The sequence below is a fragment of the Colossoma macropomum genome, unplaced genomic scaffold, assembly GCF_904425465.1.
Source record: "Colossoma macropomum unplaced genomic scaffold, Colossoma_macropomum, whole genome shotgun sequence".
NCBI classification, from domain to species: domain Eukaryota; kingdom Metazoa; phylum Chordata; class Actinopteri; order Characiformes; family Serrasalmidae; genus Colossoma; species Colossoma macropomum.
The window spans coordinates 252,501-273,584 of record NW_023496001.1 but is presented as its reverse complement, the minus strand read 5'-3'; the positions used below and the strand labels follow the sequence as shown (position 1 = coordinate 273,584).

Below are 21,084 nucleotides of genomic sequence, written 5' to 3'. Positions count from 1 at the left end.
TTAATTAAGTTGGCTTGAAAAAGCCAACTTACTGTTCTTCGTAATCTTCTTCTTCTTATTATTATTATTCTACGCTCAAAATATAAAATATTTCTCGTCCCACAGTTTTCGAGCTAGAACCACGACCACAACTTTGCAGGATCGTAGGACCCATACCCGATTAGGTTGCTTGTGCTTTTCTAAGCGATCCGATGTACGGTTTCCGGAAAATTAACGTTCAAAGTCGATATTTTTTCCCATAGGGAATGAATGGGCGGAATGTTGGCAGCATGCCACACATGATGTCACAATGGCCCGTTAACTCACACACCCATCCAAACTGACGCACGGAACCTAATGTCTCACCCGCTCCCAGCCTAATGCTCAGCAGTGTCAGCACACATAATGGTTTGTTAAGGTGGAACTGCTTTTAAGGTGGAATTGCACTTAGGTAGCACTGAATTTTAAGGTGGAACTTCTTTTAAGGTAGCACTGAGTTTACACTGATACTGAAATTAAGGTGGAACTGCATTTAAGTTAGCAATGAATTAAAGATTGAACTTCAATTAACATTGGACTAACTTTAAGGAGGCACAGAATTTAAGGTCGAAATTTAAGGTGGAACTCTTTAAAGTAGCACTAAAATTAAGATGGCACAGAATTTAATGTGGACTTCTTTCAAGGTAGCACTGCAATTAACATAGCACTAAATTTGAGGTGCTACAGAACTTAAGGTGGAACTCTCTTTAAGGTAAAACTAAAATTAAGGTGGCACAAAATTTAAGGTGGGACTTCAGTTAACATTGCATTCAATTTAAGGTGGCACAGAATTTAAGGGGGAACTTCTTTTAAGGCAGCACATAATTTCAGTTGGAACTCACTTTAAGGTGGAACTTAAATTAAGGTGGCAAGGAATTTAAGGTGGAACTTCAAATAACATAGCACTAAATTTAAGGTGGAACCGGTATTAACTTAATACTAAATTTAAGATGGCACAGAATTTAAGGTGGAACTTCAATAAACATAGCACTACATTTAAGATGGCACAGAATATAAGGTGGAATTTCAATTAACATAGCATTAAATTTAAGGTGGAAATTCAAATAACAGCACTAAATTTACAATGGCACAAAATTTAAGGTGGAATTTCAGCTAAATAGCATTCAATTTAAGGTGGAACTGCTACTAGCACATGACTAAATTTAAGGTGGAACAGGAATTAAGGTGGAGCTTAAATTAAAATAGCACTAAATTTAAGATGGCACAGAATTTAAGGTGGAACTTCAGTTAACATAGCAGTAAATTTAAAGTGGAACTGCTATTAACATATCACTAAATTTAAGGTGGAACAGAATTTAAGGTGGAATTTCAATAAACATAGCAAATAATTTAAAGTGGAACTGCTAATATCACTAAATTTAAGGTGGAACAGAAATTAACATAGAACATTAATTAACATTGTACTAAAATTAAGGTGGCATACAATAGCACTAAATTTAACATGGCACAGAATTTAAGGTGGAACTTCAATTAAAATAGCATTCATTTTCAGGTGGAACTTCTTTTAAGTTAGCACTGAGTTTACACTGACACTGAAATTAAGGTGGAACTGCATTTATGTTAGCACTGAACTTAAGGTGTTTTTTAATTAACATAGCAATAAAATTGAGGTGGCACAGAATTTAAGGTGGAATTTCTTTTAAGGTGGCACCGAATTTAAAATGGAACTCTTTTTAAGGTGGCAATAAATTTGAGATGTAACTGCAATTACCATAGCACTAAATTTAAGGTGGCACAGAATTTAAGGTGGGACTTTATTTAAGGTGACACAGAATTAAAGGTGGAACTGAAATTAACATAGCACTGAATTTGAGATGTCACAGAATTTGAGTTGGAATTTCAATTAACATAGCAATAAATTTAAGGTGGAACCACTATGAACATAGCACTAAATTTAAGGTGGAACTTAGTTTAAGGTAGCCCTAAAATTAACGTGGCACAGAATTTAAGGTAGAACTTCATTCACAGTAGAACTTAGCAAAAAATTTCCATCCACCACGGATTCTGCAGCTTCTGCTTACCAACATTTTGGCAACAATTCAACAACTATCAGCAGTCTTCAAACATTTTAACGTTTATATGTAATTGACTGGCTTTTTCAAGCCAACTTAAAGTTCGTTCACAAACTTTCCCTTTCTAGTTATTACTTAATATCTCACTGATCACAAAGAGGAAATATTAAATAAAATGTCTAAAAATACTTTTTGGTGTGTTGTTTATAACACCTAAATGTAAACTGCATTTTAAAACACTTTTTAAACATACTTTTCTAACTACTCAGTCCTTACAGGTTTCAAACAATTAGTAAGAAGCTGCAATCAATCAATCAATCAATCAATCAATCAACATGCAAATGATGAACAGAGCTGTAGATGATTCTAAAATTATCTCTAATAAAATTAACACAAAAAAGAACTTCTGTTCAAAGTAATATCATGGATGAAGTTTAATATGTTCTTGTTTTCCCCAAAATACTACGACACTGAATAAATCACCAAAACATTTTGGTGTCTAGTTCATAATATTTAAAGCTACATTATTAAAACATTATTAAATATTACATAACAGGAAAAACATCACTCTTTGAACAGTTATGTATTATGTATTTAGTATGCATTTAGTATTTGTTTTGTTTTATTTTGCGTTTCTTTGACAGTACTGTAACTTAAATTTACAGATCAGACAGACAGACAGACAGGTTCTGTTCTGTCACTGATCCATCTATGCGAACAGCAGCTGTTTTTTGTCACTGCTTTAACTTCCTTCTTGTAAACGCTGTTATGTTCACTCTGCCTGGTTACTGATGATGTGTCCACTCTGATTGGTCAGGGCTTATGTTTCTCTGAGCCGCACCTGTTTAGTGTGTGTCTCCGCCTCACTGCTCTCAGACAGTCGCAGGTAAGAGGACTGAGAAGACTTAAAGAGCTCTGAGACGATCAACACAAAATGGCCCCAGTGGCCTTCTGCGCTTTGGTGCTGCTCGGTGTCGTTGGGCCAGCGGTCAGTGGTGAGTCCAGCTTTTATTCAGCACAATAATCTCAACATTGAACCTTTTCTGAAAGTGAAAGTAACTCAGTGTTTTACACAGTAAAACACCCCAGTTCTTGATCTGCTGTTCCAGTGATGAAGTCACTCTTAAAGGGTTCAACTCACCCTAAAAGCTGAATTAACATGGACATTGACTGTGTTGAGTTCACTCTCACTGTATGTTCTCTGGCTGAGTCCTAGGTTCAGTCCTGTAATAGGAGTTAATACAGTTCAGTCAGTGAGTTCAGCTGTTTATTACACTCACTTTCTTTCAGATCTGCAGAAGACACAGCTTGTTTGAACTGGTTTTGAAGCCTTTTAATACATAAAAGAACAAAATGTGTGAAACTAAAGTAGAACACAAAGATCACACCATAAAACTGATAAGTGTGGCTCAACGTTTTAGGACGGTCCGAAGTCCAGCTGTTTGTGACGCACAGGGTGGACTTCTAACTTATCACTTAATACAGACTGTTTAAACATATAAATCCTGCTTGGTTGAATGTCTTCCTTTTTTTAATGTTATTTAATGTTTTACTAGGTGAGAATGGACAATTAAAGCATAACATAAAAAAAAACAGTAAAAAAACGGAAAATAGTGAAAGTTATGTTGTTTTACTTTGAGAAAACAATGGGCAGAAAGGCTGTCGGCGTTACTGATTTAAAGTTGTAAAATGATCTGAACACTTGCAAGTTTTTGTGGTGGCACAAACAATGTTAGAGAAAACGAAAGAAAACTAGAGTCCTGTTTGGTGACATTCTTGCCACACCTCTGATGAGACCTGTCAACAGAATGACATCTTAGACAAGTCTGCCCTCTGCTGGCACTCCAGATTAACACACTGTAGTCTGATAAAGGCAATGTTTAAGACTTCATTCTTAATTAGGGGTGGACGATATAACAAAAGTATAATACCACAATATTTCACAGAATTTTACTATACACAATATGTCACAGTGTTTATCTGTTAAGGTGGAACAGCCAAAAAAGAAGAAGTGGTGCCAGATTTTCAAAAACATTGTCCGAAACTATAGTTTTTATTCACGTGCTGCACTGCACTAAATTCAGATAATCATTATGTTCTTTCCGTAATCAAATCTGCAGTTGTGTTTCTCTACAAGAACTGATGATGTTCACAAAGTGCTTGTAAACAGAACTGTGATATCATTTATCACAGTAATGATAAATATTGTAATAACGCCCAGCTCTGCTCTTAATCCACAAGAAGCACAAAAGGTTTTGCTCACTAATATAGAGTTTAATCCACTTTACATGTTTATTTTAATTTCAGTGCACAAAATTGTACAAATATAATAGTCTGTTTAATGTTCTTTAGTTTTTTTATGTACTGTAGTTTGCATGCTGAGTGAAATCTTCCAAGTTATTGGTGCCTTTTTCTTTGCCTCCTCTTTTTCAGCACTATTTAAACTAACAGTGGTGACTGTTGCTGCCCCCTAACAGTGCAGACTACAGCAGAGTGTTTGATACTGTAGTAATTCACAGTGAAAGTGTTGACCTCACTCTTACAGTGTTGCTTTTTTGTCTGACTGCTCTGGCTGCTAGTTTAACACTGCGGGTGCTTCTTTAGTGCTGGGAGTTTTGCTCTGTTTTGCAAATTCATTCGCTTGTTGTAACAGATTTTGGAACATTTTGCTACAAACACAAACAAAATGCCATGAATGTGGCTTTTACTTTAAACGAGCTGATTCATTTGGAACAAGTTTAAAAATATCCCATGTTTGATTGATTACCTCCTATTTTATGTATTGATTTTTTTGTTTAGGGAAAATGCCTTTTAACATTTTGGTTTAATGAAGGATTAAGGCCACACCCACTTATTAAAGCCTGTATATTTCAAAAACAAATGAAGATGCAAGTCTAAAAAATTGCACACTTAATGCATAATGAGAAGTCCTGATAACCCCGAGATTATTTGGAATAAGCATATTGTTTGGGTTAAGGCCGACCTTTTTTAATATATAGATTTGCTTATTAAATTACTAAACCTTGCCTACTGAATTAATTTCACAATCTGTTCCTCTTTTTCAAAAACATTTAAACAAAAACACAGTTTCTGGTGGCACCAAGTTCATGAGTTAAACATGAACATTGTTATGCAGAACCAAAAACACAAAGAGAAATAGGTCAGTAGGTTCTCTAAAGCCACAGTGGATGGTCAAAATCAGGCCGTTTTGGGGGGCAGTTTCTCATTTAATTTCCTTTAATGATAATGGCAGGCACTTATATCCAGAAATGATCTAATAGGGTTGGGCAATATGTATATCATATAGATTTCATTATCGTAATAAATTATATCGTAATATAATACAGTATGCTTTTCTGAACATATGGTGGATCTAGTTAGCACTTGTAGAACAGCAACCAACAGCACGTATCTTTATACAGAGAGCAAAGTTAATCCCATTTAACTGGATTTAGTGCAGCACAGTATGACAAATATTCAAGAAAAATCATTGTGTTCACAGTTTTTTATAGTATTTTAAAAACTGTAGCACTACTGGTTCTTTTTTTTCTCAGTTCCAGTTCAGATCCATATCGCGCACCTCTGCGCTCTAATTAGGTTTCAGAGGAACGCAAATGAATTGTTAGATGTCCAACCACAAACAGGCAACAGAAAATAATGAAATAAAGGTTTTTTTAAAACCAGCAATATCACATTTTTGGGAAAATTAAGTTATTCTTGTCTTTAAGTAGGTGGTCTTTGCAAGAGCTCTGCAAAAGCTCACATAAACATGTTTTTGGCCTTCTTGTAGTCTCATTTCTGAGAGTGTAAAGCTCATGTTTTTATCTACGCTCTGAAAAATAAGTTACCGCACCACAGGGGGCGCTCAAGAGCGGTGAAGCTCGTGAAACTCTAGCCTCACCTTGTGAAATGGATCTCAAACAATGGCGGAGGCCTTATAAAACACATTTATTACACATGCTGACCAGGAATACACTGTCAGAGAGCAAAAGGGCAAAGGCTCATTGACTTTTTATATTTATAAATATTTTGTTTACTACTCTGTTGTGCTTTGATTTTTCTACTTGAGGCCTGATTTTAAATAGATAACTATTTGTGAAGATCATGTTAGAAATCCATATACATTTTGATGATAGAACCTAAATATTTGCTCATTACATTAGGACTCTTTATATCTAATATCTTTGAATATATCCAGTTAGATTTCAGTGAATAAATGTTAATTTTTTGGTTAATGTTAATGAGTTTGTCAGTAAGGCCGATGCTAAGTAGCTGTTCTCTTCTTTTCTTCCTCCAGACCAACACTCTCTGTACTACATTTACACCGCCCTCTCCAAAGATGTCGCTCTACCAGGGATCTATGAGTTCACAGCACTGGGTCTGCTCGATGACCGGGAGATCGACTACTACAACAGTAAGGACCAGGTTAAGGTTCCTAAGCAGGACTGGATGAGGGAGAAGATGCAGCCAGATTACTGGGAAAAAGGCACCCAGTCTCGCAAGAGCAAAGAGCAGTGGTTCAAGGTCAACGTGGAGATCCTGATGCAGCGAATGAGACACACAAATAATAGCGGTTAGTGATCTGTCAGGTTTTTTCCATCCACTGTGGTTCCTCATATGTTGTGCCAGCAAATGTCATTGTTTTATTTGCTTTCATTGTTTTTCCATCAGACCTTCACGTTCTTCAGTGGAGACATGGCTGTGAGATCGATGAGTCAAATGGACAAGTAAAATTTCTGAGAGGCATTGATGAGTACAGCTACGATGGGTCAGAGTTCCTCTCTTTTGATGATGGCAACATGCGGTGGATTGCTCCAGTTCCAGAAGCTGAGCCAACCAAAAGGAAATGGGATGATGTGCCCATCCTGAACCAGTACACCAAGGGTTACCTGGAGAAAGAATGTGTGGACTGGCTCACCAAATTCATGGAGTACGGAAAAGAATCACTGAGAAAACATTGTGAGTTCCAGAAAATGTTTGACAAAATCATTTAAATTCTTTATTTTGTGGGTTGGATAAGAAAGATCCTTGAACCAGCATAGCCAGAGTTTCATTTTAGGAAGGAACTGAGTACAGGTTTGGGGGGGGCAGTTTGTAAAATCATTATGTCTCAGAAATGTCAGGGTTAACTACTGTATGGTAGCCCCTGTAGCCAGAGAGAGAGAGCACAGCACAGCTCAGCTAATTTCCCACAATCTCCAGATACAGTCAGGCAGTATAACATTTCAGCATTGAAAAACAATAAGAGAGGAGCTTAAATGATTTTGGCTTAGCTTTTCAGCTAAAAGAAGGGCAAACATTACAAAATTTTCGGGGTTTTTCAGATTTGTAGTCATCTGTGTGATGCTCCCAGTCTCCAACAAACTACCAAAAGACCTAGACGCTTAAGTAGGCTGACAGCAAACAACACACTTGTGAAAAGCATATCCTAATTACCCACTGGTTCACTGTCTGTGGCTCTCAACTCTGCAGATGATGCTAGACCACACCCCCCGCTGCCACAGCGTTGTTATTTTCCTTATTGCTGCACTGGTGTAAAACAGGAGCGATATGTGACTGCAAATAGCCATGTAAACGACTAGCTGTTGAATTAAGAGCCTTGACGGGCACTTTTATTTGTTTATGGTGGAAAAAGGCATGAGGGCACAACAAAGAGATCTGGGAAAGACTGGCATCCAAAAGACAAGGCCCAGGCCTCTCAAGGCCCCCCTGTAGCTCTTAATTCACCTAGTTGATCTTATACTTTTTGAGTGAAAATACAAAGCTGATAAAATACAGAGAAATAATATTTTTATTTCTATCCTTTCAGCCAAACCAGACGTTTATGCATTTTCAAAGAAATCTACAACTAACTCGGGCAAGCTGACCCTGACCTGCCTGGCCACGGGCTTCTACCCCAAAGACGTGACGCTGTGTGTGAGGAAGTTCCGCACTTCACTGCCTGAACATCTACTAACATCTTCAGGAGTCAGACCCAATGAAGATGGAACCTTCCAGCTGAGGAAGAGTGTGGACATCCAGGAGGACGAAACAGCAGAATACGACTGTTATGTGAATCATATCACCCTCGCAGAACCAGTAATTACAAAATGGGGTAATTAGATTTATAATTCTTGGAATTCTTAGTAGAATATAAGTCATTGCATGTTCTGTTTTTTCACTGTCAGTGCAATTGTTTGCTTTATATAACTGTAAACGCTGCTTAACAGTATGGCAGATTACAGAGACTAGACCAGAAATGACCTTTTTAAACTGCAGTAAGCTGCCTGTGACACAGAACTTCAAAATATTGCCCACTTTAATCAATAAATGTAGAATGGTATGACACTTTCTCCATCAACCCGTTCTGTACCCTTGCAACAAATTCTAAATAAAGGGAAAATATACATATGTTCTCATACAGCAACATTTCAAATAAACTTATGTTAATTTTGGACAAAGACTCTTTAGAATTGGGACAGAAAGAAACCCTGAGTGTAGTGTTCACCCAGATCAACCAGCTAAAGCACTTCTGGTGTGATTCTGTGACTAATGTGATAGAAATGATGCTATTTGATCAAATAGGTATTGGCCTGTAATGTTTTGAAGGTGGCAGGTCAGTAAAGATGTATTAGGCCTCCAGGTGCTCTGCTGGGCTCTGCTAGGCCTGGATTTGACTTTGTCCAACACAGAAACTAAGAAAAAAAACAACACAAAAGGCTCATTTGTAAGTTCATACATCCTTGGAATGAAGCCTTTCTCCACTGGACATTCTGTAGCATAATGCAGTTGGGTTGAACAAAATAAGATTCCTCTACAGATGAAGGGTAGATGAGGAGGCCATAAATAAGGTTCAGTTATATCTGCTGTTGTTAGATTTCAATTTTTTCCATTTAAAAACTATAGTTTCCTAAACTGTTTTTGTCATTTAAAAAAATGTAACTCTAATTTTTTACTGATCACTTCCCTGTCTGCAGAGCCTCCTCGCTCCCAGGGTGGTCTGGGCTTGGCTATTGGAGGAGCAGTTGCAGGTTTGATTGTGCTGGCTGTGCTGGTTGGAGTCGTCATTTTTATAAAAAATAAGCAGAAATGTGGTGAGTATAAATTGTGTTCATATTCTGAAGATTATATTTAAATTCTGTTCAAAGCAGAAAAAGTATATTTTAATAATGGACTTCTATGTCATTTGGCCAAAGAAAAATAATCTTTATTTAGACAACAGTTAGTTCTAATAGCATGATCTGATAGTCTGTGAACTTTTCTACTGTGCTGTTATTTCTGATAACAGCATGTTTTTCACACAGTAACTGTAGTATTCTGCTGAATATTGCTAAATATTGTCTACTTTACAGCTAACAAAAGTACGTTTCTACTGTGATGGTAGAACAACTAAACACACTGTAATCAGCCAGAAGTGAACAGAATGGGCTGTAAAATGCTTTACAGACTGACTGAACAAGAGATTCTGTGAGTTTCATGGTCTGTCTGTGACAGGGCAGTAAAGTCAGTTTACGTTGAACATTTGTTGGATATTTGACATTCTCTCCTTAGATTTTTATGAAATTAATGTCCCAAAATGCTTAAAACTACATTTTCTCGTTCCTGAGAATAAAGACAATAAACTACAATCAGATATATTTCAGTTGTATCTGTCCTTAAATTTCACTGAACATAATCCTTTGGAAATGCAGATCACCAGCGTGTTAGTCATTAAGGGACCATCTGAAAAGTACATAATGTTTTTCTAAATTTTGTTTCTCATATATTTAGCTAACAGAAGGGAAAATCACATAATATCACATGTAGTAGACAGAGTGGCTACCTTTAAGTGAAATAGAAATCCCAGTGAATGGAGACCACTGTTTTTCTATTTTTACCTTCTTTTAACTAAACACATTAGGAAATGTTTTTTGCACTATTTAGATGGACTGTTAGTGACTAAAGTGTCAGTGATCTGTATTTTCTGAACATAATATTCAGCAAAATTTAGAAATATATTTGAAATATATGTGAAATATTTGAAACATTTTGAAATATATTGGTCATTGGTTGTTCCTTGTCTTTCAGGAGTGAGAAAATTTAGGTTTGATTGTTTTTGGACATTTATTTCATAAGAAATTGAGGAAAGTTGAATATCCAGCAAACGTCTAACATAAAACCCGCTTCACCACACTCTCCACACTAATGCAAAAGGATACTACTTTTTGGCAGAAGAAATTGCCAACATTAAAACACATTTGAAATGATTTTCAGGGCTGAATGAACTGAAGTAATGTTAATTTAGTTTACAAAACTTTTCCATAAAAGCAGTAACACTTGCCTTTGTGCGTTATCACGAATAACCGCATAACTTTAATGATTCACAGTATTTGCTTTCATCTCATACCTGCGACCAAATCACAGCTGTGACGACAGTCCCTCTCGTATTGTATTTTTTAAATAACCTTTATAACTTTCTGACCTTTTTGAGTGAGGTGTAAGACATCAAGATGATGAATGTTATAGTTTTTCATAATTCTGAGCATATGAACATACCAGGGGTGTCAAGGTTGATGCAATAAATTATTAACACCACTAATTTTTTCAATAAATTTTCCTACTTTAACCCTTCGTCCCATCTGTAGTAGTGCGGGCTAAAGCCCAGTTACAGCTATGTAGTTGTATATTGCCATGAAAGAATTCGCAATTGTAGGCTTTTCGTTCAAATGCAATTTTCAAATGGCTTTTAAAGTATAATCTTCAGGACCTTCAGCAGACTACACTGGACAGTGCTCAGAGGAGAAATGTGGATAAATCAATGAGCAACATACTAACAAAAGTAGCAGCAAAGTGGAACTCCAGTTCCCCCCAAGAACAATAATCCACACTGGATTCCAACAGTGTTCACACTGTAAAAATAACAATAATGAACTACTGAAAGTAATAAATACATTTACTCCACTCTTATAGCTATGAAAATGCACTTCTTTGTAAATGAATTGTTGTATTAGGGTTTAAATTTAAGCAAATAAGGTAAATTCAATGAATCAAGATTAACAACCTAAAATAATGTGATTAGTTCATCTTATTTTAACACAAACATGTTTTTCCAATAATATTCTGCATATTCAAAAACTATGATGATGGCTTCTGCTAATTCTGCTCATGTGTAATCACATGTTCATCTGTCTCAGTTCTATGATTTCCACTAATTATAACAAAGAGTAGAATTGTTGTTGACAAAATCAGCTCTGACATTACTATAACTTGTGTATTATTACTGCCAGTATTTCCTAGTTATCTGGTTAAATGAAGCTAAAAATAAAGATTGTGCAATATGAATACACCTTTCCTCTTCTTCTATTAGACACTGACATCTCGTTGCATCTTTTCAGTGCCAACTATAACTGCATGTACTTTTTTGTTCTCAGTGTCCAAAGATGAAAAGAACACCTCAACATCTGATAAGGCCCTGTTGGAAAAAAAGGGTAAGATTAACAGATACATCCTTGTGGTTTTACGGAGTCAGACAAATGGATCAAGTTTGATCAAGGTAGCATCTGGAAAAGACTCTGCTGAAATTGATTGTCTGAAAACTGGTTGTGTGTACGGCATCTCTCTGTGGGCAGAAAAGGCCGTTCACACAGCCCACCAGTAACTGTGAAGGCAACTCCTGGTGGGCATTGATAGTGCAGCATTAGTACAAATTTGTCATTTAAGATATTAAAGGTTACTCAGGGATTGATTGTGAACTGTATTTTTGAACCTCACATATCCAGAACATCCTCAGAATAGACTGCAACATGACTAGGTTAAACACAGTACTGGATGCTGAGCCAAGCCTCTTACTTTCACTAAGCCTTCAGGAAAACACTGGTGCAGAATAGCCCACTACATGTTTGAAATAGCCCACTAGGTACTGCTCATGTGCTAATTGTGCCCAAATGTAGTAAGCAGTATGCATAATGTCCCCAACATGAATTCTTTCAGTACAGCAAAGATACCCAGATGACGTCCTACTCTGAACAAATATTCCAGTGTTGTTGGACACTGTGGGCCAGATTTACTAAAAGACACTCATTACCAATAGTCTGCCAGCACTTTGTGCTGGTGGAGTGGCTGATTTAGCAGGTGGTAATGAGTAAAATAAATACTTTCATTAGAAAAAGAAAAGTAAAATAATATTTCAGATGAACACAAGAAATATTTTTGATCAAAATAAATCTTCAAACACTTCAACTTCAGTGATTTACAGTGTATTTGTAAGATGCAGACAGAAACACAGATAACAGCTGATTTAGACTCATATTAAAGGTAAATTCTAATTGTATTAAAGAAACAGATTGATAGCGATGATGTAGACAGTAGCCGACTGTATTTTCACATTTTGAATCATAAAAATTGAATTTTTACACACATCTAATCTACTTCTAAAATAAAAAAAATTATGTTGTAGCATGTCCAAATTTAACTTGTCAAAAGTAAATATAATTTTTATTAAAATATTTTTGCATGTTCAAACTGATTTTTTTCAAGAGAAATTTGAATTATTAAATGATCATATTTAATTTTTACTTGTTAAATATAAGGTTGTGTTTTTATTTTACATGCAACATTTTAGATCAGCTTTTAATAAGCTTCAGAGGCTGCTGGGGATTTTCAAAGGGAAGTTTAAGTTTGCTGTATGTAGCTATTTAGGGGCATATCTTTGTGTAAATGAGTACATGAGCAGACCAGTGTAGGATTTAATGAAACCCAGTTTCCTAGTGTGTGCTGGTGGTTCTTACACACAAATATAGAACATGCTCTAAACACGTTTTGATAAATGAGACACACAGTTTACACAGTTCAAGCCCTCATTTTTACAGCAACAGCTTATTTTTAAAGCTTTAAATTTATTTAATATAATTCAATCTCAAATTGTTTGTGAAAAAACAGTGTATTAATAAATAAATGTGTGGTTTCCATTTATGCTGTTCAATAAATGTAGCTTTTATTTTTCTCTGATGCCTTATCTTCTTTCTTCTTTTTAACACATTTTATTTTATTTATCTCTACAGCTGGTGGTTCTGATGCTGACTCAGGTAATAATATTCCACATTAAAATCATTTAATATGAATAATATTTCTAATTTTATAGTGAGTGTCCACTGTAACTCAGCTGTGATGTGACCTTATTGTGTCTGTTTCAGGAAGGGGATCTGACGGTTCATCTGACTCTGGTAATGTTTCTTCTGAATGAAAGTCTGGACCCACTTTATTTAATTTTTGTTTTTGATGGCAGTGCATTGTTTGTCATTGGTAAAAGTCAGTAGATTCTCAGAGAATGAACTGCCCTGTATATTTATCTTAACAAGTCAATACATATGCTGCTTTTCAGACTCCAGGACCAGTGGGTCACCAAGTGGTAGTGTGGTGAATGTTGAAGAGACCACCTCGATGCTGCGGGAAGCCTCCAGTGATCCTGATGGAAAGGCAAATGAGCCGACACTGCTAACTTCTACAGCCTAAATTCATGCAGGATGGATGATCGTAAGTAGTCTATAAATGTCAGCTTATGTGCTTGTGACATACAATAGAAATAGGTGAAACCATAAAACTGTTTCTGAAAGGGCAGGGTGGGCAGATTGGACAGGAATGTGGGAAAGTTTATACAACTTACTGGAAACCTCATATTTTCATAACTGATGTTTTATGCAATGAAAGAGCTACAGAAAAGCAGGACACAATGTAAAAAAACAAACATTTTCTTTTAATACAAAACTGGGTTTTTCAATTAATAAAACATATTGATCTTCAGTTAGTTAACTTGTACTTCAGACTGATATCTTGCTTTGGGTAGCTGCTTATTGAAATTTACATTTTTATATTATATTATATTATATTAAAAGTATATTGTATATAACTGAATGGAGTATCATGGGAAAATTAGTTTTAAGCAAGCAGGCTCAAACTTTTGACTAGTAGAGTATGACGTTCTTCTCTGGTTATGCATATTGGTTGGATAATTATAACATACGACATTGAGAATATATGATTTATAAGAGTATATGAATCCTTCAAAGGAGCCTATAAGGTTTTCATTTAAACGTTCTCTGTACATTTATGTTATTGCCACTCAGGAATGTGCTTACAGTGGTTTACAAGTGTTTATGACATACAAATGCATGTGCAACTTTTTCTTTCATGTGTGGTACAGTCATATGCAAAAGTTTGGGTGCCCCGGTTAAATTCCATGTTGTTGCTAATGTTCTGAGTGTAAATAAGTGACCCCATCCTCTAAAGAGACACACTTATGCACATTTTAAAGCACAATTAATTTAATATTTTTTAACTGAATTTATTGGGGGGAAAAACTTTGTGTGGTCTGTGCAAAAGTTATGTCACACTTTGTTTTATTTTATTTTTGGTAAACTCTTCAACTCTGTAAATCTATTGATTTTGTGCACTAAATTGTGCAGAAAGATGGCATATTTAACTGTTTCCTATAGATGGTTTACTTCTTTTCACTTAGAAAATGTTCAAATTTTGCATATGACTGTAGATTATGACCTCCGCAGACCACAACTTGATTTCCTTATGCGCTGTTGTTGTTATTATTTACTTGCAGTATGATAGTGCATATATATTAACAGCTTTATTTATTATATACACTGTGTATGTATATTGTTGCTGTTGGACCAAAACCTTTTATTTTCAAAATGGTAACTTTACAGGAGAAAGGAAGAACGTTCAATATAAGTGAAATATTTTAAAAACCTACATTTTGGACCATTTCTTTTGGTTTATTCATCTGAAAAGCTGATGTTCTCCAAAAACAGAAAAACATTAAAAATTGAGATACAAGATTTTGTTCTGACAGTGACAATATGCATCCTTTTAGTAGCTTTTTGTAGAACACTGGTCCTGTTATAGTTTACTCACTGTCCACTATATTAAAGACATCGTAGCTCCACTTTGTGATGTACAGTTAGACTCTGTAGTTTATCTGTCATCAGTTTGTGTTAGTAATCCTCTAGGCCTTCATCAGTGGTCAGTTTCTGACCACAGAGCTGCTCTTGCCTGGGTATTTTTTGGTAGATGGCCCACTCTCAACTCAAGCAGTGACACTGATATGCATAAAAACTCCAGTAACACTGCTGTGTCTGATACACTCATATCAGCTTCACACACTACCATGTCAGAGTCACTGCTGTACGGAGAATGAACCACCATCTAAATAATATCTGGACAACAGCGGTCCTGTGGTCAGAAACTGACCACTGATGAATGAGGTAGAGGGAGCTGATACACTGAACATCAACAAATGGACTACAGTCTAACAGTAACTGTACACCTACATAATGGAGCTATCCAAGAAATGTTTCTAATAAAGTGGCCAGTGAGTGGAAGTGCAAGGCAGGTGTTTCTAATAAAATGGCCAGTTAGTGGAAGTACAAGGCAGGTGTTTCTAAAAAAGTGGCCACTAAGTGGAAGCATAGGGTAGCTGTTTCTAATAGAGTGGCCAGTTAGTCAAAGCACAAGGTAGCCTGTGAGTGGTAGTACAGGGTTGGTGTTTCTGTTTTGGATGGCGATTGTATCAATGATTTAATCATTGTATTTCACAGGGAGATCCAGGGGAAGTGTGATTTTTTATATGATGTCAGACCGCAAGTTGTGATAATGCTGCAGAGCTTGTGGTCCATTGGAACTGAACTCCAGATCATCCAGGATTATACACCAGCACTTTCATTTACCGTACAGACTCTTTTCCATTCACTGACCAAGTCAGTACTTTCACATCACTCTGTTACCTTAACAGAAACCATCCACATTAAACTGCACCTCTACTCCTCTGTTAATGCTGAACTTAAAAAGCAGATGATACAAGTAGAAAGTGGGAGCATCAAATGCAGGTGAACATACGGTACTTTAAACATATAGATAATATGGGAGTTAAGCAGATCTTCTCTTAAGCAAAAGCTCTACAGGCTCTACAAATAAACATGCTTAATAAAAAAGCATTAATATTATAAGCCTCCCTTTCAAGCTTTTCCTTTATTAGCCCACATTTAGCACTATCTGGCTGCAGTGTACTGATTGTAATATGTTTTAAGAAGATACATAAATGGTTTTATGGAGCTTTTTTCTGTTATGGTTTTACTTTTGTAACTGATGTGTTTATTGTTTTTTTTTTTTTCTGTAATAGTGTAGCCTAATATACAAAGACGGAGTCAAACATTGTTGTGATTAAACTTAAAGTGAAGTCTTAGAGGGAGTAAAAATGTAAGCGCAAGCTTAATGTAAGCTGAAGCAAGTAATCTATTGTGCTATAAGATTAAAAATTTTCATTATTTCAGTAAAGTGGTTTAAAAAGTGCCTTGTAGTTTTTGTTGTATATTTTTGTATTCATATATCCAACATCTGTGTACTGTTTACATACAGTATGCATGCTTACAATTTGTATTTGCATTGTCAGATGTGGCCTAATGTCCTTGATTTCATTGTTTTTTCAGTCTGTCAGGGTCAGAGTTGACAGCTTTCTTTTTCACTCTCTTGTTCTCTAACTGGGGGTTAAAGATCAAAGTGAGTGTCATATCTTAGTTTTTCCTGCTATTGTCTTCTCTTGTTTGAGTATTTTCTTGGCCAGTCTTCAGCTCAGCCTCAACCTGGCGCTACACTGTCCACCCAGAAACAAGCGATGGCCTGGGGGTGTTTTCTGTTCACATATTCTGGAAAGTACCGGTGTTCAGCGCTCTGATTGGCTCTTCCAGTGCGGGAAGAGAGGACTCTTGCCAGCCAATCAGAGCCGTGTAAAGTTTAGTTTCTCTCTTAACGGACGAAGTACGCGTCTGAAGATTAAGAAAATCGACTTTTTTCAACAAAAAGATCTTGCAAAGTGATTTTACACCGGACTGAATCGCAGAGCGGGATGATGGGGGTGCCTGCGGCTCTCTGTGTGGCCTTACTGTGTGGATTTGTGGCTCCTTCTCTCGGAGGAGGTGAGTTGTTCTTTCGTTCAGTCGCGCTATTGTTGCTGCGCCATTGGCGAAATCGAAAGTAAAACTGTATCGCTAATAAAACCCTCCGCGCAACTTAACGCGGGGAGTAAAGCATAGTTAACATTAAAAACCGGTTATTACACGGTTTAAAATTAGTATTTCTCACTTATTCAGCCTGAATTCAGCATCCTAGCGCACGAGGCTGAACTCAGCTTCCGGTCCGCCAGCTTGTTGTTAGAATTTCCCCGTTCCACCTTAAACAGTGCAGCAGTTATTGTGACGCCCGAGGCGCCAGAACGTAGCTGCTGCAGCATTTAAGGTGGAACGGGGTAATTCGAACGACAAGCTGGCGGAGCGGAAGCCTCGTGTTAGCGCCGTTATGAACCGGGTTAAACATTAAAAAGGCCCGTTACAGTCAATCTGTTCATCTCTGCAGCTGTTCATCACAGCCACAGCTTCAGGCTTACTGTGTCCGGACTGAGGCGAGCGTGTCTGTCAGCTGGATAAGCCGTGTTTAAACTCGAGCTCTGCGCCTAGGAATGTGCGCCACAGCTGCAGATCATCACGGAAGTCCTCCATTTTCTTTCAGACTGTGGTCTCATGTTTTCCATTTTGTGTTTGTGGACATCTGTGTGTTGTTGATGCAGATCATACATCATTTGTGTCCGAGTGTGGATGGTTTGGATGAAGTCCGGTGTTTTTGTCCAAACTGAATAAAATGAAAACAGCATGTTGTTTATAAATGATAATGATTTCACGCGGAGCTGAGCTAATAACACTTTAAAAAACCCCCAAAAAACAGTGTCTCAGTCATCAGGCAGTGAATTCATAACCATTTCATGTAGGAACTTTCTGTGAGGGAGCTTTTAGAGGTGGACGTCTGGTTCCTATCACCACCACTGTGAACAGCGCGCTTCACACCAAACCGCTCTGAACCGCTCTGAACCCTGTCAGTGCTATGTCAGAGTGCTGTAAATGTGTCTGTAAATGTGTCTCATCTCTGTGTTTAATGCTCTGTGGGCTGGTTGGCTCTATTGATGAAGCTTCACTGAACCACAGTCAATAATATATGACTCATATATATTAATAATGCTCCCAGTCCACCTCCAGCTCACCTGCACACAGAGCTGAGACTGAGCACGTGTTCATATTGCACTGCAGTCCTAATGATCAGCACATTCCGTTTCATTTGACTCTATATGGGTTAATGTTGCTCTCACAGTCAGTGCTGAAACATGTTATTGTTCAGTTGTTGTGATTGATGCCTGTGATGGTCAATACAGACAGACAGAAGCTAAACGTATGGGGTATTTACAGCAGTGCAGGCTGGATCAGGTGGGATGTGACTGTAACAGGTGCTTTCGTCTAAAATGGGACTTGACAAATACGCAAAGATGTGCAGGATGTTCAGTTAAAGGCCTTTTTAACTGGAAATCGAATAATTAAAGGTGCTTTTTGGCTTCTGCACAGTCTAACCAGCAAAGTCATTGTCAAAAAAAGGTAACAGGAATGTGTTGATATTCCAGTCGGCTCCTCATGACGCTGCTAAATATATATATATATATATTTATATATATATATATATATAAAACACACAGTGTTTCTCCAGAGAATTCAAACAAGCCATGGATCGATGTGATTTGTACCACAGCTTTATTGAATCCCTAAGGAACAGCTTACAGAAAACCGAGGGAAACTGGTGCTCAGCTCTCACTGCTAGGCTGCTCTTTTTACTGCACGACTCACACAGCTAGTGCTGGACGACATGACCTCAAATCAATATCACGATTATTTGAATGTTTTACCTCGATTACGATTAATGAACGATTATTTTGTTTTTGTTTTTTGTTTTTTTGGCCCTCATAGTTCACTGACAAGGTTTGAACTGTAAATATGTTCTGCATATCTTCATGTAAATCGTCTCAACAGCCAGATCAGAATTCACTCGGCTTTTACGTCAATCCAACTCGACATTCGTCATAATTTCACGCTGCTGAGACCTAATAAACCTTTGGGGTGATATTCCTGTACGAACATTAGAAGACACTGTGACGCTGGTGAAGATGAAGCTGATCCTCCGGGGGCGACTGGTGTTCGTTGGCGGTCGTGATTGTTCACCTCTGGAAGAGCCGTGAAGCAGCGTGACGCTCTGTTCTTTTGCTCGTGTGGGTCAGTTTGGGAGCTGATCTGTTCAGACTGATGTCACATACAGATCACATTTAAAAGATATTGATAGTGGAATAATCTATCGATTACTGAAACAAATAATCACTTGTTCACATTATAAATCATTACATTACCAAATGACTCTTATGTAGCTATTGGCTCTTAAATTTCGTTTGAGGTTGATTTATTCAAAAATTGTTATGAACTTTCCTGCTAATACAAAAGATAAATAAAACTCCAATATCTTTTTCCTGTCATCTTTTTCCTGTTGTGCTCACGTCGCAGCTGTGGCAGCTGGGAAAGCTGTTCTTGACACCCTTTTCTTTAAATTGTTGACAGTAAATTCGACAGACACGTCTTCTTCAGTAGTTATGTACACCAAACTGCAGCGGCTGCGTGTGTGGAGACTTTATTAGAATCCACTGGGGCTGCTTTTTTAATACAGCCGGGTTTTTATACACATCACTGCTGATTGGGTAACAATCAGTGGGGGGGGGTTTCAGTATCTCAGGTCTCGTTCACAAGTGATGGGAAGAGGGATGGTGAGATCGGCCGCAGGCTGGCACAGGCAGCAGCAGTAATGCGGTCACTGTACCAGACTGTAGTGGTGAGGAGCCATAAGGCAAAGCTCTCTGTATACCAGTCAGTCTGCATCCCCACCCTCACCTGTGGTCATGAGCCATGGGTAATGACCGCAAGAATGAGATCACGACTACAAGCGGCGGAAATGAGCTTTCTTCACAGCGTGGGCCTGCACTCGGAGTAGAGCCGCTACTCCTCCTCACTGAGAGGAGCCAGTTGAGGTGGTTGGGCGTCTGATCAGGATGAGCCCTGGACGCCTCCCGGTGGGGGTGTACCAGGCACAGCCGACTGGGGCGAGACCCCGGGGTCGTCCTAGGACCCGCTGGAGGGATTATATCTCCAAGTTGGCCTAGGAGCGGCTTGGGGTCCCTAGGAATTAGCTGGTGGAAGTTGTGGGGGACAGGGTCGTCTGGGATTCTCCGCTCTCCCACCTGCTACCGCGACCCCATCTGGACTAAGCGGTTAAAGATGATGTTGATGATGATGATGCCGTGTTTTTGGCACTCTTGGAAAAAATAGGCATTTTCCACCTCCAAAATCTAAATTAAACTGGGGTCATAACCTAATCGAAAGATATTGAATGTCCAGCCTGCTGTCTGTGTAGGAGGCTCACTCACCGAGTGAAAGAATATAGAAGAAGTAGGAGCAAAAGAACTGCTAACAGCTGCACCACAGCTGGGCTCCTGCCGTGGTTAACATTCAGTACAGATTCATTCAAGGTAACTTTCTTAACGAATACACATCGGAGAGTCCGGCTGAGCCTGACGGACTCCAGCATCCCACCTGAGCGTGAAATCAGGATCGGACCCGTCAGAGGAGCTGATAACGCCAGATGAGAGCGAGTCACAATCGTGGAAAATACCCAGAAACAGGACGTTAAGCCATGGTGAATCAGATTCAGCAGAGGCTCCACGGCTGAACGGCATCAGCTGATTTGGTGCAGAACTAAAGAGAAGAGCCGTCGTCCTACAGAGAGCAGAGGATCATTAAATAACCAAAGCTTTCCCACTGATTTAATAACACCTGTGAATTCTGCCTTTTCTCCACCTCGTCTAATCTTCTCAACGGTCTTAAAAGAAAGAGGCTTAAAAGGGATCTTTGAAGTGATGCCAGAAGAACAGAAGAAACATTTTGGCTCCTTACAGAACCTTTCAGTGAAGAACCATGTTTGGAAATGAGATGTGAAAACGTGATGAAGGACCTCAGCATAATGTAAAGGCTCATAGAACTGTACATCTTGGCCAAGAACCATTTAAGAATGTTTATTACATTAAATACATAAATACAGATCAGATTAAATTAGGTTATCTTTACTGTTCACTGTAGTGGAAATACATCTTTGGCTT

At 37.8% G+C, this 21,084-nt stretch overlaps 2 protein-coding genes across 2 annotated transcripts in view; both read left to right on the top strand.

Annotated features, from left to right (window-relative positions):
* Positions 1–2,893: 2,893 nt before the first annotated feature.
* On the top strand, positions 2,894–17,791 carry LOC118803921 (class I histocompatibility antigen, F10 alpha chain-like). The gene is made up of 10 exons (XM_036564467.1): positions 2,894–3,046; positions 6,349–6,624; positions 6,723–7,010; positions 7,861–8,145; positions 9,008–9,124; positions 11,441–11,497; positions 13,070–13,093; positions 13,202–13,231; positions 13,390–13,541; positions 15,617–17,791. Exons 1-9 carry the CDS (start codon positions 2,986–2,988, stop codon positions 13,518–13,520), a joined length of 1,269 nt encoding a protein of 422 aa, XP_036420360.1. The 5' UTR covers positions 2,894–2,985; the 3' UTR covers positions 13,521–13,541; positions 15,617–17,791.
* Positions 16,924–21,084, top strand: part of mchr2 (melanin concentrating hormone receptor 2) — a 24,091-nt gene continuing 19,930 nt past the window's right edge. Inside the window, exons 1-2 of the mRNA XM_036564471.1 lie at positions 16,924–16,990; positions 19,031–19,121. Coding sequence (XP_036420364.1) covers positions 16,924–16,990; positions 19,031–19,121 — 158 coding nt within the window. The remainder of the gene's footprint in view (positions 16,991–19,030; positions 19,122–21,084) is intronic.

Coding starts and splice junctions, on each gene's coding strand:
- LOC118803921 (XM_036564467.1), top strand. CDS start 2,986: ATGGCCCCAGTGGCCTTCTGCGCTTTGGTGCTGCTCGGTGTCGTTGGG. Junction 11,498..13,069: donor GGCCCTGTTGGAAAAAAAGG/GTAAGATTAACA, acceptor TTATCTCTACAG/CTGGTGGTTCTGATGCTGAC. Junction 13,094..13,201: donor TGGTTCTGATGCTGACTCAG/GTAATAATATTC, acceptor TGTCTGTTTCAG/GAAGGGGATCTGACGGTTCA.